This window comes from Ammodytes marinus (assembly GCF_949987685.1).
Source record: "Ammodytes marinus genome assembly, chromosome: 11".
Taxonomy (NCBI): domain Eukaryota; kingdom Metazoa; phylum Chordata; class Actinopteri; order Uranoscopiformes; family Ammodytidae; genus Ammodytes; species Ammodytes marinus.
Window position 1 is genome coordinate 16,953,347 of NC_137215.1, and position 27,894 is coordinate 16,981,240.

At 40.6% G+C, this 27,894-nt stretch overlaps 1 protein-coding gene across 1 annotated transcript; it reads right to left on the reverse strand.

Moving 5' to 3' along the window:
• Positions 1 to 1,085: 1,085 nt before the first annotated feature.
• gclc (glutamate-cysteine ligase, catalytic subunit) lies at positions 1,086 to 27,894 on the reverse strand. The gene is made up of 16 exons (XM_080037363.1): positions 27,233 to 27,894; positions 26,281 to 26,393; positions 16,059 to 16,241; positions 15,294 to 15,407; positions 14,986 to 15,044; positions 13,753 to 13,889; positions 13,481 to 13,555; positions 5,659 to 5,775; positions 5,083 to 5,221; positions 4,852 to 4,964; positions 4,666 to 4,758; positions 4,423 to 4,527; positions 2,588 to 2,669; positions 2,386 to 2,492; positions 1,950 to 2,070; positions 1,086 to 1,851 (listed from the first exon to the last, which is right to left on the reverse strand). Exons 1-16 carry the CDS (start codon positions 27,380 to 27,382, stop codon positions 1,670 to 1,672), a joined length of 1,890 nt encoding a protein of 629 aa, XP_079893489.1. The 5' UTR covers positions 27,383 to 27,894; the 3' UTR covers positions 1,086 to 1,669.

The following is a 27,894-nucleotide window of genomic DNA, read 5'->3' on the forward strand; positions in this document are numbered from 1 at the left end:
TATTTTATCTTATTTTAATAGGTAGCCTAGGCCTAGACTTTTCTATTGACCCAAGGGGGTCACTCACTTAATGCAGGGTGGTTGGAACCATTTCTGTTTATTTATACTAATCTTTTTACATGGACAAAATGCTTTAGCATTAAAAACCGAGGTCCCGCCTCTGAGCGGATAATAACCAATCATAACGGCATTGCACATGGAGTGGTCAATCATATATCATGCCATTCCATGGTCACACCCCAGGAGTGTTTGGGGAAATATTCACACTTTTAATTAAAGTAGCCTCCCATGGCACACAGCAATAACTGCAAATGTTGTGGAAGAATAGCTTATACAAATGGCATTAGGTAGAACTATCCAAGTAAAATACAAGTAGCCTACTTCAAATATAGGTGAATGGAATAAAAAAAATGTTCCCACACTTGGCCAGACAGTTTAACCTCTTTCTCTGTCACAAAAGGTCAAGGGTCAATCCTGATCTACAATACATATTTTGTTTTACTGCTTTTATATAAATGTAATTAATTAAAAATAAATGAAGACCAATAGGATGTGTTCAAAATAGTATAAAATGCTCATCACAATTGACAACATCTTGTAAATTGTGATGAGCATTTTGTAACTATTTGCAAAACAATAAAGGGATTCATTGTAACTCAATCAAAATTGAACAGGTTGAAGTGAGCTATTTCATTGTCGTTTAGGTGTTCTCTCTCAACTATATCTTCCTAATATTTCTACTTTTGTAAGACAATATGTTTTCAGTGAATAATGTTTGTGTTGAATCCCAACGATTTAAAAACACTAATGAAATGCATTTTATCCCCCCGGGCCTGGTTGGTGCTTTAATTTATTTGGCAGCCTATAACAAGGATAGGCCTGTAGCAAAGATAATCATTATCTGGTCCAAAAGGTCAAACTGTGGCAATGTTCCAATTTATCACTGCAGCTCAGTTATTATGTAACGCTGTGGTTCAATACCACCATCTTGTGGATGGAAATGTGCAGGTCGTGATCAGATCCCCATATGGTTCCTTAACTCTCCATAAAAAAAGGTCGGAGATAGTTGAAAAAAAGTTACAAAATTACTGTTGTACAGATTTATTTTGAAGCAGCATCACATTGCAAACAGTGGTTCACCATCTATTGAATGCAACACTACCTTCAAGGTCCAACTACAAAGTCAGCAGAGGCAAAGCAAACATTTCTCTTAAAAAGAAAAAAAGAAAAGAAAAAAGAAGACAGATCTCTACCAAAGGTGAAAAAAGCTCAGAAACAACAGAAATAAAATCACAAACCCTCGTGATGTTAATCTTCAAAGAGCGGAAGTACAGTATTTACAGAAGACAGGATTAAAAGCAGACTACTGTACAACTCTTTGCTACATTTACATTCTCACACTGCTTAATTTCCAGAGAAAAATAAATACACATCTGATTTTCTAATACACAACCTTTTGCTTGTCTTAACCCTATTAATTAAAATAATTTTGCGATCATAAAAATCTGATACAGTATATATACATACATTTGATGCAGGTGTGTTTCTTACAACACACACATACCGTTTTGCATTCTCTTAAAATTGGACCGCTTTCCTTTTGAGCCAAACATTTGGTCTTTCTTTACATGCGAGTTTGAATAATGACGGTGCAGGTCTACAGCATTTCTCATTTGAACCTGTTGACTGGGTTTCCAATGAGCTCTGGACAAGGCTCTTCCCCTTTTGCGATGCTGTCGCACTTTTTGAACAGGTCATAGTTGATCTTGTCAGTCAGGACACTGTCCTGCTTATACTGAGGGTGCTTTGCAACAAATTCCCTCATCCACTTGGCCATGGTCATCAGTTCACCTGTTTCAGATCAGCAAAATAAAGAGTTACGATCAAGTTTGCATAAAGAAAAAATCTGCTTTGGGCTTATGAGAATATTTAGTTTGAAGCCAATTTACCTGAGGCACGTTTCTTGATGAGCTTCAGATAATTCAAAATGGTGCACCTGGTGTCCACATCAACTTCCATGTTTTCCAGATAGCAGTTAAGGATTGGGATAAGCCCTTGAAATACTCCATCCTGGTGATAAAAAAGGACATAACAGCAGTCATTTTAAGAGTAAGACTTAAGAAGCCATCCTAGAGACTCTGTGAGGCTGCACTTAGACACAGCTGTGTTTGAGAGAAAAAAGGCATCCGTGCAATGTCACCAAGACATGAAGAAAATGGAAAAACTGCATTATTCTACCTGGGTAACATCCCAAGCTTATTCTAAACCTCATAGTCACATTATTTGAACAGCCTGAATAAGTTCATATTTGAAGCATTTTGTTTTCATCCTCTAGTGACCATTAATGTTGAAACAGGATTTGGCGACAATCAAGAAAATAATCACCTTTCCATTGATGATTGTGTCAATGCTCATCAAAGTGTACTCTTCATTAGCACCAGCCTCCAAGCCGTTCTGAGCAGGAGCAGTACCATCCAGGCCCGGGTTGCAGCCTGTTGGTGGTACAACACAAATGTGTCAGCAACATCCTGTCTGAAGCTTTCACTATGAGCATCAATGATAAGCAGCACTTTTGGTTCTTATTTACCTTTGTAAATGTCCTTTCGGAAGTAAAACATGCCCTCTTGAACAGCATTTCTCTTCTGTGCCACCTTCATGTTCTCATCAACCTAATGAAAGAAGTGTTTTTGTCTGTGTCACACCACTGAATGGAAAGTCTACTATTAGGATCCAAATATCCACTCTATTGATAAAACGTATCTTAAAAGGGATAGTTCAGTATTTTTGAATAAGTGGGGTTGTATGAGGTACCTAGTGTGTTACCTTATGAGGATGGCGATCCGTACAGTCACTATAAAGGTTCGATTACACTGCACTCAGCTGCGCGGCGAGATTACATACTAAGTGACCGTACAAGCGCAGCGCGAATCGGCGGCGGGCATTGAGCGTTTCACGCAGCGCCCCGAGGCGCGGCGCGGCCACCGCAGAAGTTGTTAAGGTGGGAACACACTGCACTCGCGGCCAGCAGCCACCGCGTAAACGCAAGTGGCTCGCCGCTTGATCATATTGGGCCATATATGCCTGATGCCGACGCCGTTTTTGTGATCAGACCCGTCACACTTACGCTGCAACAACAACAACATGGTCCAGCTGTGCCAAAAGACAGATGTAGGTACACTGTTTAACCAGCGGCAGCAATGGCACAAATAGCATTATAACAGCATGAAGACGCACCCCGCTCGCAAATACATTAACAGCAATTCAGCAAAATACTAAACACATTAACAACAGCATTGTGTGCTCAGCGGCAAAAATAAAAGGCAGACATCAGCCTACCTGAAAGTGAAAGTGCGCCGGGTCTGGCGAAGGACAACACCGGTGCTTCGCTGTACTATATTGGATTTCCACACGGACACTGCCGTCAAGTTTGGGTTCGTATTATCCTCCGGAGCAGCACACAGCTGGGTGAGTTTCACTATGCTAACCGGCGCTACCTTGGCTAAAGTACAACCAACAGCTAAACAGATGCAAAATACAACGCAAATGACGCGCCTTCGGGCGAAACGCCGCCACCCGCTGCCGATTCGCGGGTCCACGCGCTTGTACATTGACTTTGTATGTTATCTTGACGCGAGTGCAGTGTGTTCGCACCTTAAATATTTCACTTTTTCCGCCGGCCGCGCCGTGATAGCCAATCAGCACCGAGCTCCTCCCGACGTCACTCACTTCGGGGCAACGGACAGAGGAAATTAAAGCTGGGGTGGGTAACTTATTCACTGTAATATTTGGCAAAAATATTAGCCATTCAGCTGGTCTGAGAATATCTACTCATCACTTTGCTCTCCCCTGCCTCTGTGTCTGTATTTCCTCCCAAATCATATACCCCAGCTTTAAGATGGATGAAAACATAATAGTTACTGTTGCGGGATCCCGGTGCTCTATGACATCACCAGCGTCCTCTACAAGGACCGGAAAAAGGAGCAGGCGTGGCTCAGGGTGAGCGAGGAGGTCGAGCTCCCTGCTAAGTTCTGTGAATATTTGTCTGTTGCCTGTGTACAGCTATCAGTTTTGCTTATGAACCGAGTTAGAACCGGTTAGCATTTGGGTAAAGCACCATCAGCACAGCAGACTGTCCCCCTCAGCACCGGTTAGCACCAGCATATCCCCTGAGTAGAGAATGCTACTCTCGGCGGGCGGCGGCGAAATATGATCCCAATATGATCACGCGGCGCGGAACTTGCGATTCGCGCGGCGGAGTGCAGTGTGTTCGCACCTCAAGGAGTCTGGGGGATACGTCGCTGTAGCAGAAGTCAGCCTTGTACTGGTAACAAACTAACTATGCCTACGTACCTCATACAACCCCACAAAAAAAAAAATCCTTTAATATTTTATGAAAGACTAGAACTGCGTAGGAGTTTTTACCTTTGACAAAGGAATCAGAAAGTCCAGTTTATAGGACAGGATCACTCTGGTGAGCAGGACCACGAAAACCACGTACGCAGCGTTTTCAAAGTCAGTGAGCTGCACCTGAACAACAAATGCAAGAATAAAAACTTAAACTCACTGGCAAGTATTTTCTTTATATTTGATCTAGGTCATTGTATAAAAAATAATCACAAATTACAACTGATAGTTAATAAAGTAATGGTGTCCCTGGTTTTGTACCTCCATGGGGCGGAACTCAACCCTCCAGCCGATATCAGAGTTTGGAGGTGGAGGTTTGAACCTCATGGTCTGCCAGTTGGTTGACTGCAGGTTCTGCAAGAAGAAACATTTCAAATTAAATATCAGTCGAGGCTTGGTGGTGTTTTTTAACATAGCCGGCAAGAAATGGTTTAAGGAAAATCTCACCTCAAAGTGATCAGACTCGTTTTCATCATCCAGGTGAATTTTCTCCTCAAAGACGGAGAGTGGATCTCGGATAAAGAGGTGCGCTACGTGCTGGGCCATCGGCTTATCAATACCTATAGACAGAAAGCAGATCATTCATTTTATTTCTGTACATTTTTATTTTACGTTTTTGTAGAGGTGACACTGAAAACATCTTGTATTTTAGTTTCTCCATTTTACAAATGACAGTACCTGCAGCCAGCAGCTGATTGTAGATCTCCTCGTCTATCGTCAAATCAATGTCATTGTACTTCTCGCCACAGCTGGACAGGTAGCTGTCAATTGAGTCGTATCTCGACTTGAAGATCCTGTATTTGTTGTTTTTCAACGGCTGCAAAAGGAAAAAAGGTAATTTTCATACACTACACTCAAAATGCAAACCGAAAGCATTTTACTGTGATATCTAGCCAGTGCTAATGCCTTTAGCTTGAGAAATGTTTTTTTTAAGAAAGAGCCAAGTAACACTAGATTGTGTGGTTCTGCTTTTTACTCCATCCTCAATAACAAGCTTTTAGAGGTCAATTTATAGACAACGGTAGCATTTCCTGAACTGAACAAAATAAATAACCGGAAATCAGATAAATCGACCCATGGCTGATAGCATCAACAAACAAATCTCAGGTTTAATAAATTCAGAGTTAAACATAATTAGGTGTTTGTTGTTAAAAGGAGATTCAGATCCCACGACAACAGTTGTTGTTGGAGAACCAATTATGGTCCATTGGTGGTTTAAAAAAAGAAAAGAACACGTCAGCTCCAACTGCTCACCTTGAGGCCGCGCTCCTCCTGTGTTCTGTCGTCCACAGAGGCAGAAATAACTCCCCAGCGACAGTCATTATCCGACACGAAGCCTCTGTAGAAGGGCGAGGCTGCACTCAGCGCCATCTGTGATGAGCAAAAAACGGCATTCTGTTAATCCAGTTCACATTATACATTTATAATACAAATCTATCACATAAAATTATTGTGCATACTGAAAAGGCAGAGTTTTATTTACTAGTCTTATTTTTCCACCACTTCTTGTTTCAGGACGCTACTCCTCTTGCACAATTGCACGCATAAACGCAAACCCCTTACTTTGTCGACTCTCCCTGAGATTTCTTCAACAATTTTAATCCCGGGAAAGGCTTTTTTTACTGGGAGCTAAGGGTGAAAGGGCAGGGTGTCATATTGTATCATATTGTATGGAATGTAAAGCCCAGTGAGACAAATGTCTATGTGATTTTGGGCTATACAAATAAAACTGATTTGATTTGAAAGATGCAGGGTTCGTACAGCTTTTTAAGAGTAAAATTCAAGCACTTTTCCAGCACTATCAAGATAACATGTCAACTTTTTCAAGGAAGACGAAGCTTTAAATATACAGTATATAAATAAATGCTTATGATTTCATACATTGCCTTATCTGTAAAATGGGAGTGTTCATATAATATGGACAATCACCAATTTGCAGTATGGCCCTAAGGAGACCTTTATCAGTTTAGTTCATATGCCCAAAATGACCAATCAGGTTAATAACAACATGACTATACAGGTGATACTCATATTATTAGAATATCATGGAAAATGAATTGGAATTGAGGCCAGAATTCTTTCAAAAAGGGGCCCAAACCACGTACTGAGTACATATCAATGATTATACTTTATATAGGGCCGACATTTCTGTATTTAAAATCCCTTTTTTATTGATTTTTATGTAATATTAAAATGCTCAGAGATTTTGAACTTGGGGTTTTCATAAGCTGTAAACCATAATAAATACAAGTATAACAAATGGCTTGAAATATCTCACTTTACATGTAATGAGGATATAATATTTTAGTTTCACCTTTTAAGTTGAATTACTGAAATAAATGAACTTTTGCACGATATTCAAATTTTTCGAGTTTCACCTGTAGGCCTACTTGAGCAATGAGATGGAGCATATTGTCACTATAACAGTGCTGCTGTGATTCAGTTGAAAATGCCATAATGATAATCAATAGGTCTAGATGTAGGAAATGGTTACTAATTAATAACTTATTTCACACACACACACACACACACACACACACACACACACACACACACACACACACACACACACACACACACACACACACACACACACACACACACACACACACACACACACACACACACACACACACACACACACACACACACACACACACACACACACACACACACACACACACACACACACACACACACACACACACACACACACACACACACACACACACACACACACACACACACACACACACACACACACACACAAATGGCTGGGACCCTGAAAACCTCCTGTCAATGGGCCCCCCTTACTCATACTTCACTTGTATCAATGTGTGTGTGCGCTCATCCCTAAATAAACACATACATGTATTTGTAGATAGACTAACTATCTTATCAACTAGGGACATGAAGCGAGAGTTTGGGGAACAGTAGCTCAAGTGAGAAAAAGGACTCTTTTGTGATTATTATAATCTATATGTTTTTAAAAATAGTAGCACATTTCTGACTTACTTACCAATTTATTGTAATACCCTAAAACTCACGCAATTGCTTAATATTCAACAGATTTTTACAAAATAACATTGGTTTTCTTGAGTATTCACTAGGTTTATCACAGGAGCAGGCAACAACAAAGGACACTATTACAGACATTGCCTATGCTGCGGGCCGCCCCTGAGGTGCAGTAAAGAACTGGTCAGACATCCTTATGGTGTGACACCTGGGTCTGATTGTCTATGCAGTATGTTCAGTATGTGACATGAAACTCATGGAACATTTTTCAAATTGTACCTGGCTGCTGGCGTCAACCTGAAGACATAGATCCATAGGACCTTATTGTCCCCAAAGGGAAATTCTTTAACACAAAAATGTACGTTAAGACATTTAAACCTGTTTGTAGACTCAGGAAAACAACAGAGTAATTACCTTGTCAACTTTATAAGAATGTTTTCTGTTTTACCTGAGGGGTCCAAATACTTTTCACAATTCATAGAATAACACCCAGACACAAGTAGCAGGATGACTCAGGTAAAATAATCCAGCCAAAACTGTACAACAATATATCAAAACCAAATTTTGTAACCATATGGCACAAAAAAGTAAAGGAAATGAATACATTAAAGAACTACATGTATCTGATATGGAGACACCTGAATTAATCAAGGAAATAATTTTACTGTAGCTCAAACTTAAAAAAGCTCTTATTATTTTTTGAGAGTTCAAATTAAATGAAGGCTGGGCTGAAAGATTCTAAAATTCCTGGGAGAACAAATTGATATTTATTTTTTGATTAACACATTACTACAACTAGGTGGGAAGCCAACAAGGCTTACTGTATAAGGGGTCAAATTATAAGTTATACAAGTTCCCTGGCCAGCCTCCATTCCCCCTCAGCTCAGTTTTGTGGTACCCAGTCCACCTGCCCTGGGTAAGGGTGGGGGAGTATGTTATGATGTCTAAAAGGCAAAGCTAATCTCTTGCGAACACTTGGCGAATGTTTGTTTATGTTTACTAACCACGTTAATGTGTCTCTCAGAGCCAGTGCCCCGCCTAGCCCGTTCCCCAAAATGTCAAAATCGTAAATATAAACAGCTAATGGCTCTGAGCCAGGCTTTTTAAAATTGGTGTTAGCGACTTTTTTTCAGCGTGCCGTGCACACAGGACGGACATGAAGCAGAGGGTAGCAGAGGAATATTGGCATTTTACCCAAGTTACAATATTTAAAATGTTTGTTTTGTCGTTATGGTTGTGCAAGTTTTAAATGGTTATAGTGAATATTTCTGTTAAAAATAATGTTAGGCTCAGTTAGGTTCTTGGCCTCTGAAGACCATGGGCCCCGCAAGGGCTGGGCCCTAGAAAGCTTTCCCACTTTCTACCCCTTATGGGCGGCCCTGCACACACACACACACACACACACACACACACACACACACACACACACACACACACACACACACACACACACACACACACACACACACACACACACACACACACACACACACACACACACACACACACACACACACACACACACACACACACACACACACACACACACACACACACACACACACACAACAAAGGGCAAATACAGCCTTTGCACCCCTTTTTTCCCCGGGCTGAATTATAACAATATGTATAAATGTATGCCTGGATATTATATATTTAAATACATTCTTGAGCTTGTGTATGACCAGACATTTTCAATATTGCCCGTGAGACACACGCATATCAACCAGTTCACACGCTCACACGCCACACCTCCAATTTCTCACACAGAGAAATGAATCCCCGTAATATATATATATATATATATTTTTTTGGTACTTTTACTTTGAAAGTCTTATTTTGAAAAGCTAAACGGACTGAGTTCCGTGACATCCTCTTTCTGCCATGCTTTCTGCACGCGCGGTTTCTTTATAGGTCCATGGCCGTGTGCAGCCCGTAGCCGCAGCAGTCACTTGGCAAACCACCCTGCGTTACACTACAAAACTAATAAAAGCCCACCGCCTCCCAGTCCCGCCCTTTGTTCAAATTATATGGAAAATTAATGACAACAAGGATGCCGGTATTAAATGAACAAAGAGGTAAGAACACCTTAATTCAAATCAGTCACTTCACTTGATATATTCAAGCTTGTTTTGCATTATGTTATGTTATTGGGCTGGTTGACACACCAACACATTTTTGTTCTAAAATGTTGTCAACATTAATTGAATGAATTGAGTAACTAAGCTTAGAGGTTACTGTGGGAAAATATGTTCTGAGAAGACATCAAGTGTCATGGATTTAATATAATAATGGTGAATTGAAATTGGATAATTGGATAACCCATACAATGTTGAATACATATAGAATAATTACCTTTATTACAGTTTAACCAAATGTTTTAACAATAGGCTACAGGAGATATTTGAAAGCACTACACATGCATTGTAGGCTATTCAATTAAATTTGTGTCAGCGAAACCGTGAATGTTCTCTTTTACTTTACATAAAAATGAATGCAGAAAAGGCACACATTGCTTCATAAAAATTCACCAGAATGCAGGAAATTAAGTGTTTAATGCTCAAAATTTTCTGGGGGGGAACCCCAGACCCCAACTTACAATATGTCCACACCCAATGTTTAATTAAAACCTGTCCTACGACTTTGCAATTCATGAATTTGTTTATTTTAATAAGATTTTTGATGTTTTATCACATTTTCCAATTGTCTTTTATTTCTGATTTATTATGAACAATATGTAAACTTGCAGGACACTAGCAAAAATGATTGGGTGGGAAAGAGGACGGTTTTGGGTCCCTCGGCCAAAAAATCTCACTCCAAACTTTTGGTGAAACTTGGCAGCCCTGATTGCTAGGTTTCCAGATTACAGTTTGTGTATGTTGGTGTGTTGCCAAAAAGTGATCCTCCCAAAAAGGGCTTTCAGTCAAATAAAAAAAAGGTATTTAAGCCAATATATATCCATGATTTCAGAACGTCAATGGGACTAAGTGGGCTCTGGTCCAATAAAGCATCAGTACAAATATGGCGACATAGCGTTAACATGCTGAGACAGTGGACTGAAATCACTTGACAGCAAAGACCGTTCTCGACTTCGACAACTTCACAAAATTAAAATGTTGGATCTTGGTTCTGTAACTAATCTCACTACAGTGTGACTAATGGATTAGGTTATAGGCCTACAACTTGTTATGGGAGCTGCATCGAGCTAACCCCGCTGAGTGTAACATCACGTTACAATGAAGGAACCCCCAAGCTTACGTTATCTAGCTAACAACATGGATTTGGAGCAATACACTATTGAGAACTAGCTGGTCAGCTAATTGCTAACGGTGTTGAGCATCAATTTAGCATGCTATTTATTTGTATCAACAAGTCAATAACACATACAAACTCGGGATTTGGTGCAACTTACAAAAAAGAACACGAATGAACTGTTATCCAAAGTGACATTGTCCGATAAGTTTTAACAAAAAAAATTCTAAACTGATTTACCTTTGGCATGACTTCTAAGTGCCGATTCCCCCATTGTGTAGCCTGCTACAGCTGGAGGTACTTCTTGCAGCCGTACAGTAGCCTATGCCTGCCGGTTATTAGGGCCTCGTCATAACCAAATGGAAACGGATATCTGGTATGGTAATCGGGAGCAATAGGTCCATGAGCAGCGACTCGTGGTTCTGGATAATTCCTGGAGCGATCGCCAGGTGTGGAGCGATCGCCAGGTGTGGCGCGTGCGCCAGGAAAGAAAACAAGGGGAGCATCTGCACTCGTGCATACAAGACGGTGGCGAAGAAAACATTGCGACAGATTTTTTTTAAATTTACATAATAAAAAAAAATGTTGAATTACGACACTGGTCAATAAAGAGAAAATCCAGCATTTTCCAGCACAGTGTTCAGATTTCAAGCACATTTCAAACCTTGAAAACACTCGATTGAAAATCAAGCATTTTCCAGACTTTCAAGCATCTGTACGAACCCTGAAGATGTATCAAAACATCCCCACCGGGAATGGTGTACAATTACTTTTCTCTGCCACATGGCAGCACTGCAATCCAGCTCCCTATGCTCTGCCATGTCTCATTTACCAATAGTACAATCATCACAAAACTTCTTATTGGTATTTATCTTCAGAACATACAGTATCTCACAAAAGTGAGTACACCCCTCACATTTCTTCACATTTTTCTTTATATCTTTCCATGGGACAACACTGAATAAATGACACTTTGATACAATGTAAAGTAGTCAGTGTACAGCTTGTATAACAGTGTAAATTTACTGTCCCCTCAAAATAACTCGACACACAGCCATTAATGTCTAAACTGCTGGCAACAAAAGTGAGTACACCCCTTAGAAAAAATTTACAAATTGGGCCCAAAGTGTAAATATTTTGTGTGACCACCATTATTTTCCAGCACTGCCTTAACCCTCTTGGGCATGTAGTTCACTAGAGCTTCACAGGTTGCAACTGGAACCCTCTTCCACCCATTTATGACAGCATCACAGAGCTGGTGGATATTAAAGACCTTGCGCTCCTCCACCTTCCGTTTGAGGATGCCCCAAAGATGCTCAATAGGGTTTAGGTCTGGAGACAGGCTTGGCCAGGCCATAACCTTTACCCTCAGCTTTTTTAGCAAGCCACTGGTCGTCTTGGAGGTGTGTTTGGGGTCGTTATCATGTTGCAATACCACCCTGCGGCCCAGTTTACGAAGGTTGAGTGCACGTGGTCAGCGTCGTACACAGAGGTTGGCTTTGGAAAATAGATGTATGAGTGCTGCCAGCATTGCTGAAGGGCTTGAAGGGGTGGGGGGTCAACCTGTCAGTGCTCAGACCATACGCCGCACTCTGCATCATACTGGTCTGCATGGCTGTCATCCCAGAAGGAAGCCTATTCTAAAGATGATGCACAAGAAACCCCACAAAAAGTTTGCTGAAGACAAACAGACTACGGACATGGATTACTGCAACCATGTCCTGTGGTCTGATGAGACCAAAATACATTTATTTGGTTCAGATGGTGTTAAGAGTGTGGAGCGGCAACCAGGTGAGGAGTACAAAGACAAGTGTGTCTTGCCTAGAGTCAAGCATGGTGGTTGGAGTGTCATGGTCTGGGGCTGCATGAGTGCTGCCAGCACTGGGGATCTACAGTTCATTGAATTCTAACATGTACTGTGACATACTGAAGCAGAGCATGATCCCCTCCCTTCATAAACTGGGCCGCAGGGCAGTACTGCAACATGATAACGACCCCAAACACCCCTCCAAACGACCACTGGCTTGCTAAAGAAGCTGAGGATAAAGGTTATGGACTGGCCAAGCATGTCACCAGTCTTAAACCCTATTGAGCATCTTTGGGGCATCCTCAAACGGGAGATGGAGGAGCGCAAGGACTCTAATATCCACCAGCTCCTTGATGTCGTCATGAATGGGTGGAAGAGGGTTCCAGTTGCAACCTGTGAAGCTCTAGTGAACTACATGCCCAAGAGGGTTAAGGCAGTGCTAGAAAATAATGATAGCAAAACAAAATATTGACACTTTGGGCCCAATTTGGAAATTTTTTCTTAGGGGTGTACTCACTTTTGTTGCCAACAGTTTAGACATTAATGGCTGTGTGTCGAGTTATTTTGAGGGGACAGTAAATTTACACTGTTATACAAGCTGTACACTGACTACTTGACATTGTATCAAAGTGTCATTTATTCAGTGTTGTCGCATGGAAAGATATAATGAAATATTTGAAGAAATGTTAGGGGTGTACTCACTTTTGTGAGATACTGTATGTGGCAATAGTTTTACCAAAAGGACTTAGATGCCAGCCAACAGGGGGCACCAAAAAAATGCCAAAAACATGTTTCTCAAGACCTGGTCACACTTTTATTTTATGGTAATTTACTTAAGTTTGTACAATTAAATAGTTACTATAGTTATAGTTAATAAGGGATTAATTTAAATAGATAATTAGTTATAATAATTAATTAGTAGTCCATCACGAGGAAGAGGGTAGGTAAAGGATCATAGTAAACAGAGAACAATACTTTATTGATACTATCACTACTACTCACCACTATAGGGCAGAATGTCGCTAGTTGGTCATAAAGGTACCTTGCCTCATCAATGCTACAAGCCTGGAATGTCACCTGCAAAAAAGCATCGTAAAAACACAGGCTGAAGTACATTTATAAATCACTGATTGGGATCGCAAAGTTGCGATCTCACAAAAGACAAAACAGTCCAAGTAAACCATGTTTATGACATCCCTGTTTGAAGTTTGAGCAACGGTTTGAGGTGAAAGAGACTCGGAGAGCCAGAGCTAATCAGTCAGTTGCTTCAGTACCTGCAGGCAGCAGTTGCCCATGCCAAAGCCCATGGCGTCCATGTAGATATGATCAGGCAGAGCCGCCCTCGCTGCTTCACCGTCATCCTCAGGAAATTCCTCCACAAACGGAGATGGAGTGCACTTGTCTTTGAAGACTGAAAACCAAAATGGAATGTAGTCAGACAGGCAAATGATATGCAACATAACTAGGTCCAACTGACATAACATTTTTGTAGTCAAAAATAGTCTCTGCGTGTGAACGATTTTTCGTTATTAAAAAGCTGGCTGTTTGGCGTGTTGGCGTCTGTGATTGATTGGCAACAGCTGCTCGGCTTCCAGCTGTCCCCGTAGGGGACGGGATAAATATTACAACAAGGCTCTGTAGCTTCCCTGTCATGGGCTGACAGCGAGTTGGAAGTGGTTTTGGAAGATTAACCCCTGGGACACACGTCCAGCGTCTACTCCGTGTCTGCATCTGACTTTTTTTCGGCGACCGTGTTAACACACTACAGCTGCCACACATCCAACCTCTGACACCCTGCCGATGCCCATCGGAGGCGCTTCTGCAGCGACGCACCACTTCACCTCAGGAGGCTCAGCAATTTTTTCGGAGAGACGCGCGTCTCTCGGGTTCCTCTGTTTTAACTGATAGAGAAATACTCGGTTGAGTTATACCAGCAGCATTCACTGTAATTTCACTATTTCCCGGTTTGTCTCTTTCAAAATAAAATATCCCACAAGCGAAAATGTGGAGAGAGAAAAAAGGAAGTGAGGCATATGGATTACTGTCGAAACTCAATATTAATCATATGCATCATAAACTGACATGAATCAACTTCATATTAATGGGAATTATCTATGAGAACTCTGAAGAAAGACAAGGCTTTTAGAAGCAGCGCCGCAGCAGCAGCTGAGACGTTGCATGTGTGGCCGAAAACAGCGACAGAGGTAGATGCAGGATGTGTGATCAAGGCCTAAGAATCACACCATCTAAGTTGACTGAAGTGGCATTTTCAGGTTCTTTGACGTGCCATTTAATATGCAGCAGATGAGCAGCTACGTAGCTCTCTAGCCTGCAAACTGATGTCAGCTGTTCACTTTAAGCCTGATTAATGTTTTTATGGAATCTTGTTCAAAAAGCTAAGGGACAGACCAAGACGTGCGTCCGTGTCTGGAAGTCAGAGTGGAGGAAACTGTAGCAGGAACGTTGTGTAAAGTCTGTGGCTCTCGCGTCATTCCATTTAAACTTACTTGGCACATTAATCGCGACTTTCTCTCCTCTTCTGTGACGTATGTTTCTGGTAAGGGTGCTGAAAAAGCAAGTGCACAAACGCCAGCTTTAAAACAAGTACAAGCAATAACAGGATCAAGCATGTATGCCATTGTCCAAATCCACTGGCACCTAGAGTAAAACTAAGCCCAAAAGAAAACCATGACATGAATGACTGATGCAGACTTTTGTCGTCGCTGCTTTGCTCATCACACAACCAAAGGATTCAATAATCCTGTGAGGAAACCACACATACACAATGTCACAAAAACATAACCATGGAGCTCACCTAAATCTCGGGTGTCTGTTGATTGCTTCGTCGGGGAAAAACAGTGACTTTGACACTCCTTTCTCAACAGGGGTCGGCCGGTATTCCGGTTTGGTGAAACCTGGGCAACCTAACCTAAACAAAAGAGTCAAAACATACACAGCTATTACAGGGCTTCAACTAGCCATCACCATCATTGACAATCATTATTTTTTTCCCCTCTATTAATTTAATTTTTTTTTCTCAAAGATTTTTTTTTTTTATATAAAAAAAGGAGTAATATAGAGTAAATAAAAATGAATTCCTAACATATTCAAATGTCTTGTTTTTGTCACAAAGGCCTTCCAAAGCAACCAAGCATGCAAGCATCAAATACGGGAGCGCTCGTGGTGTAGTGGTTGAAACGCCCCCACCATGAGGCTCAGTCCTCGGCGCAGCAAACCCGTGTTCGAGTATGGCCCGGGTCGCTCTCTGCATGTCATTCCCCTCTCCACCCCATTTAATTTCTGCCTCCATCAATAAAGCATGAAAAATGCCAAAAAATAATCTTAAAGAAAAGAAAAGCATCAAATACTTCCAAATAAAGAGCTAAAATTACTAACACGTCTCATCCATGATGGGATGTATTGCCAATTAATTTAGGTGGACTGATACAAAAATTAATCAACTTATGGTTGAAGCTCTAAAATATTATGACGAATAAAATAAAAAGAATTTGTGCTCATGCTGCACTATATCATTAAAGAGGGTTAAAACATGTGGTCTTTTTAATACAAAGTGAAGTACCTTGGAAATGCAGTGATGGTGCATAGGGTTTCTTTCTGGTTGAGGACCGCTGAGGCCTCTCTACGCCTCTTGCCCATGTTACCCTCCACAGTGTTGAACTCGGACATGGTCCCGCCATACGGCTGCCCGGGAGTTCCTTCAATCATGTAGCTGCCATACTCTGGTCTCCAAAGTGTGGGGTGGCTGAAAAAAAAAATGTAAAATACAAAAAAAAAGTGTTGTGAAAACATTCGACTCATCAAGAAAAGGGCCTTGTGTCAGTGTCACGGTGACCTCTGTGATTAATAAACGCAGCGCTCTCGCTTCCTCGTATGTCAGCCATGATCTTGGCAGGGGGAAAGGCAACACGACGTATTTGTGCTCCGGAGCGTGCTCTTTGGTGTGTGTGCGACAGAGGGGCAGTAATGAGGAATGCACGGGCTCTACTATTCCCACTGCCACTGGTATTTCCCCTGGGTGAAAGTTGGCTACTCAGATTTAGACCGACGTCATGGGGCAGCGAGCAAGCATAACAGTCATGGGCTTGTGCAAACAGGTCCGCACACTGCCTGCAGATAATGCCTCTTTTTTACACAAATGTTAGCAGAGTGTGGGCATACAGTTTGGAGGCCGGTAAACCCAGGAGGAGCTCTCATTGTTATCACTGACAGACAGGGCTGCCTTTACCTGCCACTAGGCCCTGGGGCTGAGAGGTTTCGTAGGCCCCCCCGGGCGGCGGTCTTACAATACAGATGCGTTAAAGCCATGTTTGTCTACACCACAATATCTCTATTGATGAAATACAAAATCACTTAAGGTAACATGTAAATAACCCCCTCCTGGTCTAATGACTTTTAATAACCAAACACACAAGTTATTGAGGAGACAGCGGTGGGGTCCCATGACCTTTTAGGGGGTTTCCGGGGGCATGCCCCCCGGAAGAAGAATTTGAACCTTTTTAAAGTAAATTGCATCAATCTGGTGCACTTTGAGAAGAAAACTAAGGCTAAATCAACTGTGTCCTATGTGAGCTATTTTCTGGAATTTTTTTTTTTTTTTTTTTTGAGAGGCCCCTAATCTTCGTAGGCCCTGGGGCTTCGGCCCAGGTAAGCCCGTGCATAAAGGCGGCCCTGCCTACCACTATTGTGTGTGTGTTAACTGTCTTTATTATGTGTTCAGGCAAAAAAAAAGTGGCAACGCCAAAAAAACAAACAAAGCCCATCCCCTCGCAAACAACTTAATCAATTGCTACAGCATCCTCGGCTTCCCAGCTCACGTAGACAACTGTTGTTGCATGTCTGTGTGGTTGATGAACTACAAAAAAAGTACCTCAACACAAAAAAACTAAAGGATAAACAGGTGCTTGCTAGAGCCACCATGGGGAGTGTACTCAAAAAATACAGGCTTCAGAGATTAAGTCAGAATACCCTGGGCTTCTCAAAGAAACGGGCACAATTGCATGGAAACCTCTGCAGCTACCAGAGAGGTAGCTGCAGGCCCTCTCCCTTTAACACCATCTCCACCTGTAACACCTTTAGGGGTGCAACCAGTGGCATGTCCCTCCAGGTTAGAAATGTAAAAACTCTTGCACAACAACACAATACAGACTTGCAACAGGACATAATTACATTTTTACCCCTCTATCTCCCCCTTCACTCTACACTACCTTTCCCTACCACCAGGGCTGCCTTTACCTGCCACTAGGCCCTGGGGCTGAGAGGTTTCGTAGGCCTCCCCGGGCGGCGGTCTTACAATACAGATTTATATACGGTTTGTCTACACCACAATATCTCTATTGATGAAATACAAAATCACTTAAGGTAACATGTAAATAACCCCCTCCTGGTCTAATGACTTTTAATAACCAAACACACAAGTTATTGAGGAGACAGCGGTGGGGTCCCAGGACCTTTTAGGGGGGTCCGGGGGCATGCCCCCCCAGAAGAAAAATTTGAACCTTTTTAAAGTAAAATGCATCAATCTGGTGCACTTTGAGAAGAAAACTAAGGCTAAATCAACTGTGTCCTATGTGAGCTATTTTCTGGAATAATTTGGAGACAGAAATACCAAAAACCAGAAACAAAAATATAAAAGGTTTAAAAAAATCCAGTCATTCAGCATTCCATTTTTTTTTTAAATAATCCCTTATCCCAAAGCTACTTCTCTCTTTGAATTATTCGTTTTGCTTTTAATGGCTCAACTCAATATAGGCCCTTGATCTGCGTTGCCCCGAACAATGTTATTTAAACAAAAATAACAAAAATGTACTGGTGAATGATAGGCTCCTTGATCTTCATAGGCCAAAAAATAATGTGATTTTTTTCCCTTTTTCTTTACTGGTTCATGATAGGCCCCTGTTCTCCGTACGCCCGCCCCCCCTACGAAGATTAGGGGCCTATCATGAGCCAGTCAATAATGTATTGTTTTAAATGACAATATTCGGGGCCTTCTTAGATCAGGGGCCTATATTGAGACAGACAAAACATTTTATTTTTATTTTTTTTTTGAGAGGCCCCTAATCTTCGTAGGCCCTGGGGCTTCAGCCCAGGTAAGCCCGTGCATAAAGGCGGCCCTGCTGACAGATGTCCGCAGTCAAAACAGCCTCTCAACACCTTATTTTTGACATTTGATAGATTTATCAGGAGAACAATAGTGAAACGTTCAAAATAAAAATAAAATAAAAATAAAATAAAAATAAAATAAAATAAAATAAAATAAAATAAAATAAAATAAAATAAAATAAAATAAAATAAAATAAAATTAAATTAAATAAAATAAAATTAAATAAAATTAAATAAAATTAAATAAAATTAAATAATGTTGCCAACAACAGGGCCATTGATTTCCTTTGTGTCTTGACTTCATTACAATGGGTTATCCTTGAATCCACAAGTTATCCAAGATATAAATCATTCTTATGCCCTTCAAACTTAATCCAGGTGCCTTTATGTGTTAATAACGTTTTATAACTAGGATCTTGGTTAAAGGAGACCAAAGACCAATGTAACATAACCTCAAAAGATTGCAGAATGTGTACGTTCTGTCATATGTGAACATGCGGCAGAGCAGGCAGAGAGACAGTCAAAACACGTAACTGTGTGGCATATTTTTGTAATTTATTAAAAACAGCAATTCTGGAAATTTATTTATCTCATGAAAAAAGGGGGGAAACATAAAGTAAAATACTGTATAACAAACTGTACTTACTTTTCTATGAAGGAATCAATGACTTTTGTACAGAAATTCAATCATGTCTGTTAAAGGTACAGTTAATAATATAGCAGAATGTTGGCATCATCTAGTAGTACAGGCATTTTGTGAGAAAATAGGGGTGGACCTTTATAGTGGTAAAAGTTCTACATTTCAAAACTCACTGGCTAAACTTTTAAGTAATGGCTCGTGTTGTTTAACAAAAGGATAAGATATGTTTTGGGCATTTGGGTCGGATAAATTATGTAAAAAGAGTGATGAATGTACTACAATTTTGAAAGTCAAAGTGGTTTATAGGCTTTAGGCAAATTCATGTTGAAAACAAGGAGATGGGGGCTACTTTGACTACAGGGCAATGCTGCGCTCCACATCCATGGCACTAAACATTTTGGACTTGGGATTCCTTCATATTAAGCCAGGGGTTGCAGAGAACAAAAATTATAAAACTTTTTTCTTATCACTTTTCCGACCACGATTGTTCCCTTGGAAACCACTACTAGAACATGATAGCATATATATTCCATTGTCCATTAAAGATCTTGCACACTGATACCTGTTTGCATTGAAGTTGGGTGGAGCTATGCTAACAAGCCAGGGTGATTTATCTTTGTGTGGGTGCCATACTTGGAGTCAGCCTTTTAAAACTCAGTGCTGCCTGCCTGGTACAGTCCCCTCCATAAGTATCGGAACAGTGAGGCCAATTCCTTTAGTTTTGCTGTAGACTGGAAACATTTGGGTTTGACACCAAAATATGAATGTGAGACAATAGATCAACATTTAAGCTAGGGCTGTCAAATTAACGCGTTAATTTCGATTAATTAATCACAGAAAAATTAACGCGATTAAAAAAAATAACGCAGATTAATCGCACTTCTATAGTGCCCTTTGACCCGGTGCATAAGAGGTGAGGCGATAGCGGCAAATAAGCATGAAGGTAGGAATACGTCTTATGTTATTCTCCGCAGTGTCTGTGCATTATTGATTTAGTGGGTGCCTAATTAACAATAGGTTCAAAACAGTATCTCTCAATAAAGTAGTAACCTGGCTGAGAGGAGGAGACAGAAGTTATATAAATAAAATAAATAAATGAGAGAGAGAGAGAGAGAGAGAGAGAGAGAGAGAGAGAGAGAGAGAGAGAGAGAGAGAGAGAGAGAGAGAGAGAGAGAGACCTATACAGTTGTTAATAAACAGGCATAGATGGAACAGATGGACTTAAAATACATTAAAGTGAATAAGAATTAATATTTTGTTGCAAATCCTTCGCTTGCAATAACTGCATCAAGCCTGTGACCCATTGACATAACAACTTTTGCATTCTTCTTTTGTGATGCTTTTCCTGGCCTTTACCGCAGCCTCATTCAGTTGCTGTTTGTTTTGGGGGGTTACACCCTTCGGTCTCCTCTTTAGCAGGTAAAATGCATGCTCTTTAAGTCTGGAGATTGACTTTTGCAGTTTTTTAGGGTCATTACCTTGCTGCATGATGAAGGATCTTCCAATCAGTTTGGTTGCATCTTTCTTTAAATTGGCAGACAGAATGTTTCTGTAGACTTCTAAGTTCATTTTTCTGCTGCCATCATGTGTTACTGTGTTGTTGTCAAGAGGAACCTTTACCAAAGTGATGGAAAGGCTAAAGTTTGGAGAAAGAAATGATCTGCTCATGAAGATCCTTCATAATGCAGCAAGATAATGACCCAAAACACACTGCAAAAATAACAAAAGGCAGGGTTCGTACAGCTTTATAAGAGTAAAATTCAAGCACTTTTCCAGCACTATCAAGATAACATGTCAACTTTTTCAAGGAAGACAAAGCTTTAAATATACAGTATATAAATAAATGCTTATGATTTCATACATTGCCTTATCTGTAAAATGGGAGTGTTCATATAATGTATATGGACAATCACCAATTTGCAGTATGGCCCTAAGGAGACCTTTATCAGTTTAGTTCATATGCCCAAAATGACCATCAATCAGGTTAATAACAACATGACTATACAGGTGATACTCATATTATTAGAATATCATGGAAAATTAATTGGAATTCATTCAAAAGGGGCCCAAACCACGTACTGAGTACATATCGATGATTATACTTTATATAGGGCCGACATTTCTGTATTTAAAATCCCTTTTTTATTGATTTTTATGTAATATTAAAATGCTCAGAGATTTTGAACTTGGGGTTTTCATAAGCTGTAAACCATAATAAATACAAGTATAACAAATGAAGGCTTGAAATATCTCACTTTACATGTAATGAGTATATAATATTTTAGTTTCACCTTTTAAGTTGAATTACTGAAATAAATGAACTTTTGCATGATATTCAAATTTTTCGAGTTTCATCTGTAGGCCTACTTGAGCAATATCACATGAGATGGAGCATATTGTCACTATATCAGTGCTGCTGTGATTCAGTTGAAAATGCCATAATGATAATCAATAGGTCTAGATGTAGGAAATGGTTACTAATTAATAACTTATTTCACACACACACACACAGGCCCGCCGACACAAATGGCTGGGCCCCTGAAAACCTCCTGTCAATGGGCCCCCCTTACTCATACTTCACTTGTATCAATGTGTGTGTGTGTGTGTGTGTGTGTGTGTGTGTGTGTGTGTGTGTGTGTGCGCTCATCCCTAAATAAACACATACATGTATTTGTAGAGAGACTAACTATCTTATCAACTAGGGACATGCAGCGAGAGTTTGGGGAACAGTAGCTCAAGTGAGAAAAAGGACTCTTTTGTGATTATTATACAGGGCTGTACAGTGCGACAGTTTTGATCGCATTTGCTACTGAAATTGATCACGTGCGATGATGAATACGAACCCATTAGCACTCGTGCGACAGGTTGATAATGAGCAGATGCTGTCTCTTTGAAACACAGAGGAGAGATGCACAACACTGCTTAGAGGACTCTACATTAACACTGCAGGTAAATGAGTCTTAGGCAAGTAAGTTATTGAATCCACCCTCCACTTTGGCTGGTGAAAGATATGTCCTCGGGATCTGTGCGGGTGCAGCGATTCTAGGTATAAAAACTTCACCAACGGCAATTACCGGGAGGAGACGGCACATTACCGCAGTTAAGTTAGCTCGTGTACAAACAGAACATTTCCTGTGCGCCTTCACATTAAAAGCCTGTTATTAGCCAAACGTTAGTTGACTTTTATTTTGAAGCCGGTAAGAACAGGAAGTTAGCGCTTTTTTCTAGCTTGAAAGGCAACTCATTCAGCTGCAGAGAGCAGTCAACAGTAGCCTAGTCTATTTACAAAGTTTTAAATAAGCCACTGAAAAGCTACTCCCAACACATTCACAACAACCTATTTAATTTATCCTAAATTGTACCAATATGTATACTTATTTATTTAATAGGCTATGTTTAATGTTTTAAAGTTTGGTTTTAATTAACAGAAGGACATTATAATAATAATTCTGAATCAGCAAAAAATTGCAATTGGCAGGTTAGATTCTTTTTTCTAAATCGCAATCAGTGCACCCCTATTAATTTTTCTACAATTATTACTGCACCCACTAGGATATCATATTAATTGTGAATCTCAAATGAGACCAGGATGACATGCTCAAAGGTAATTAGAGCAAAATGCAAGGGTTAAGGTTATGCAAGTTTTCAATCATAGCCTACTTTGTGTGCTACCAAATTTATTTTTGTGCTACTGAATTTTTTTGCTTGCTAGCACCAGTGCTACCACCTGAAAAAATAAGCGTACAGCCCTGTTATACTATATATGTTTTTAAAAATAGTAGCACATTTCTGACTTACTTACCAATTTATTGTAATACCCTAAAACTCACGCAATTGCTTAATATTCAACAGATTTTTACAAAATAACATTGGTTTTCTTGAGTATTCACTAGGTTTATCACAGGAGCAGGCAACAACAAAGGACACTATTACAGACATTGCCTATGCTGCGGGCCGCCCCTGAGGTGCAGTAAAGAACTGGTCAGACATCCTTATGGTGTGACACCTGGGTCTGGTTGTCTATGCAGTATGTTCAGTATGTGACATGAAACTCATGGAACATTTTTCAAATTGTACCTGGCTGCTGGCGTCAACCTGAAGACATAGATCAAAGACTTTGGACCTTATTGTCCCCAAAGGGAAATTCTTTGACACAAAAATGTACGTTAAGACATTTAAACCTGTTAGTAGACTCAGGAAAACAACAAAGTAATTACCTTGTCAACTTTATAAGAATGTTTTCTGTTTTACCTGAGGGGTCCAAATACTTTTCACAATTCATAGAATAACACCCAGACACAAGTAGCAGGACGACTCAGGTAAAACAATCCAGCCAAAACTGTACAACAATATATCAAAACCAAATTTTGTAACCATATGGCACAAAAAAGTAAAGGAAATGAATACATTAAAGAACTACATTTATCTGATATGGAGACACCTGAATTAATCAAGGAAATAATTTTACTGTAGCTCAAACTTAAAAAAGCTCTTCAAGACTAGATTATTTTTTGAGAGTTCAAATTAAATGGAGGCTGGGCTGAAAGATTCTAAAATTCCTGGGAGAACAAATGTATATTTATTTTGTGATTAACACATTACTACAACTAGGTGGGAAGCCAACAAGGCTTATACTGTATAAGGGGTCAAATTATAAATTATACAAGTTCCCTGGCCAGCCTCCATTCCCCCTCAGCTCAGTTTTGTGGTACCCAGCCCACCTGCCCTGGGTAAGGGTGGGGGAGTATGTTATGATGTCTAAAAGGCTAAGCTAATCTCTAGCGAACACTTGGCGAATGTTTGTTTATGTTTACTAACCACGTTAATGTGTCTCTCAGAGCCAGTGCCCCGCCTAGCCCTTTTTAAAATTGGTGTTAGCGACTTTTTTTCAGCGTGCCGTGCACACAGGACGGACATGAAGCAGAGGGTAGCAGAGGAATAGATATTGGCATTTTACCTAAGTTACAATATTTAAAATGTTTGTTCTGTCGTTATGGTTGTGCAAGTTTTAAATGGTTATAGTGAATATTTCTGTTAAAAATAATGTTAGGCTCAGTTAGGTTCTTGGCCTCTGAAGACCATGGGCCCCCCAAGGGCTGGGCCCAAGAAAGCTTTCCCACTTTCTACCCCTTATGGTCGGCCACACACACACACACACACACACACACACACACACACACACACACACACACACACACACACACACACACACACACACACACACACACACACACACACACACACACACACACACACACACACACACACACACACACACACACACACACACACACACACACACACACACACACACACACACACACACACACACACACACACACACACACACACACACACACACACACACACACACACACACACACACACACACACACACACACACACACACACACACACACACACACACACGAATAACAAAGGGCAAATACAGCCTTTGCACCCCTTTTTTCCCCGGGCTGAATTATAACAATATGTATAAATGTATGCCTGGATATTATATATTTAAATACATTCTTGAGCTTGTGTATGACCAGACATTTTCAATATTGCTAGGTTTCCAGATTACAGTTTGTGTATGTTGGTGTGTTGCCAAAAAGTGATCCTCCCAAAAAGGGCTTTCAGTCAAATAAAATAAAGGTATTTAAGCCAATATATGTCCATGATTTCAGAACGTCAATGGGACTAAGTGGGCTCTGGTCCAATAAAGCATCAGTACAAATATGGCGACATAGCGTTAACATGCTGAGACTGTGGACTGAAATCACTTGACAGCAAAGACCGTTCTCGACTTCGACAACTTCACAAAATTAAAATGTTGGATCTTGGTTCTGTAACTAATCTCACTACAGTGTGACTAATGGATTAGGTTATAGGCCTACAACTTGTTATGGGAGCTGCATCGAGCTAACCCCGCTGAGTGTAACATCACGTTACAATGAAGTAACCCCCAAGCTTACATTATCTAGCTAACAACATGGATTTGGAGCAATACACTATTGAGAACTAGCTGGTCAGCTAATTGCTAACGGTGTTGAGCATCAATTTAGCATGCTATTTATTTGTATCAACAAGTCAATAACACATACAAACTCGGGATTTGGTGCAATTTACAAAAAAGAACACGAATGAACAGTCATCCAGAGTGACATTGTCCGATAAGTTTTAACGAAAAAAAATTCTAAACTGATTTACCTTTTGCATGACTTCTAAGTGCCGATTCCCCCATTGTGTAGCCTGCTACAGCTGGAGGTACTTTTTGCAGCCGTACAGTAGCCTATGCCTGCCGGTTATTAGGGCCTCGTCATAACCAAATGGAAACAGATATCTGGTATGGTAATCGGGAGCAATAGGTCCATGAGCAGCGACTCGTGGTTCTGGATCATTCCTGGAGCGATCGCCAGGTGTGGCGCGTGCGCCAGGAAAGAAAACACGGGGAGCAACTGCACTCGTGCATACAAGACGGTGGCGAAGAAAACATTGCGACAGATTTTTTTTAAATTTACATAATAAAAAAATTTGTTGAATTACGACACTGGTCAATAAAGAGAAAATCCAGCATTTTCCAGCACAGTGTTCAGATTTCAAGCACATTTCAAACCTTGAAAACACTCGATTGAAAATCAAGCATTTTCCAGACTTTCAAGCATTTGTACGAACCCTGAAAAGGAGTTAATCACTGTCAAGAAATGGAAGCTTTTAGACTGGTCAAGTCAATCTCCAGACTTAAACCCTATAGAGCAAGCATTTTACCTGCTAAAGAGGAGACTGAAGTGTTGCTATTTCTGTGGTCCATTTCAACAGTACATTTGTGAGTGTGATTTATTCCAGAAAGACAACTTTGACTTGAGTTACAAATGTCCTTAACAACATATAAATGTGTATTGGTGCGAGGAAAGAAACAAAGCCAAATAAAAACCACATTACCTAAGCCAATTGTGGCGTTTGTGCTTTAAAACAAAACATTATATAGAAATGGGTCTTTTGATGTCTGTGATATTCAGTGGACTGTTGGCTTACTTACTTGGGGTTGATCAATTCACCCTGCTCTTGGAGAGTTTCCAAAACTTCTCCGCCGTTCAGGACGAGACGAACCTTTTCATCCTTGTCGTCCAACTCCACTAGCATGTACTCGACCTTAAAGTAAATAATTGAAAAACAAACAGGACACATTTGATCAATCCCTAGTCAAACACTGCACTATAGCCACTGCTTGATTCATTCATTCAATTTGCGCTTCTTACTTCTAAACTAGTTTTTTTTTTCAATTCGGTCTAGACTACAGCACAAAGTGGACATTTTTTAACATCAGACTTGGACGCCATCACATCAATTCCAATTCATCGGTTATGTTTCCTTCACTTTGACTCTGCTGCCCTGTAATCCCCTGTCTGAAAGAGGGATTAATCTATAACAACAGCATTCCACATTGTTCCTAATGAAAACACAGCAGCACATTGAAGTTTTGTGGACCAGTGGCGGGATAAATGACTAGAAACGCAGGTTAGAGCCAGGCCCACATAACTTAAGGTATTTTAAAGCAGGTTTTGTGATTTAACCCTTCTAGGGTTATAATTTGTAGCACTATGGTCTGAATTATTAGCACAGTTAGACAGTATTGGAAACAGAATGATTGGTTATATCCAATAGTATGCAGCTGTTGAACAAACACTAGTAAACATATTTTATCATTTTCAAAAACACAAACATCTGGTTCTATGGACTCACATTCTTGTAACCTGTGCAACAGGTTTCTCCTGTCATATCCTTAAACAATAGCCATACACAGTAACACAAATAAAAATGTATTGGTTACGTTTGAGTCAAAGGTTTTTCTCCAAAACCAATTAAGCCACTATTGCATCATGCACTGCACATCATGTCTGACAGATCGACCAAAGCAGCAGTGCAGCATGCACCACGTTTGAGTAAAACAAAATTAAAAAAGAAAAGAAAAAAAAAGACTCTTCTCTTACCTCATCGCCCCATTTCAGCACGTCCTTCTGACGCTCCTTCACCTTGTTGTAGATGTTGAGGAACTGAATGATGCCGTGCTTTCTGATGTGGTCGGCATACTTCTTGGTTTCCTCCCAGTTCAGCGGAGATCCTTGTGAGAGTAAACCCATGGCAAAGAAAAGCCTGTAGCGTTTGAGCCTTACTGCCGGTGTCTGTTGATGGTTGCTTGTATAAACTTTGCACGCCGAACGGAAGCTAGCTGGCTAGTTTGTCCAACTCACACGGCGTTTGCATGAAATCTCGGTAGCGATCCAAACAAACCAGCTAGGCCTCTAATGTAATGTGCTGTCAGAGGGTTCACGTGCAGACTGCGGAGTCTCGTGGTGCTTTTTAAGCGGCGTGCCCTGTCGGTAACCTTAGCAGGGCATCCAGAAGAAGCAGGCCCCTGTTCATCACTTTGCTAATGTCTGGTTTGGGTTAGCTCGGTAAGCACACCCCCAGAGCTGATAACGCTGCTCCCCCGGGAAAACCTACGTGTTATTCGGTTGCCCCCTGGGTTTGGTGAAGGAGCAGCTCTGTGATGGAATGACAGCGAAGTAGACCGGTAACCAGGCCGTTGTTGCCAAGCCAAGTATGCCACACGGAGTCGGTCTGTGTTGGTTGTACATGTGAACGTTACTCC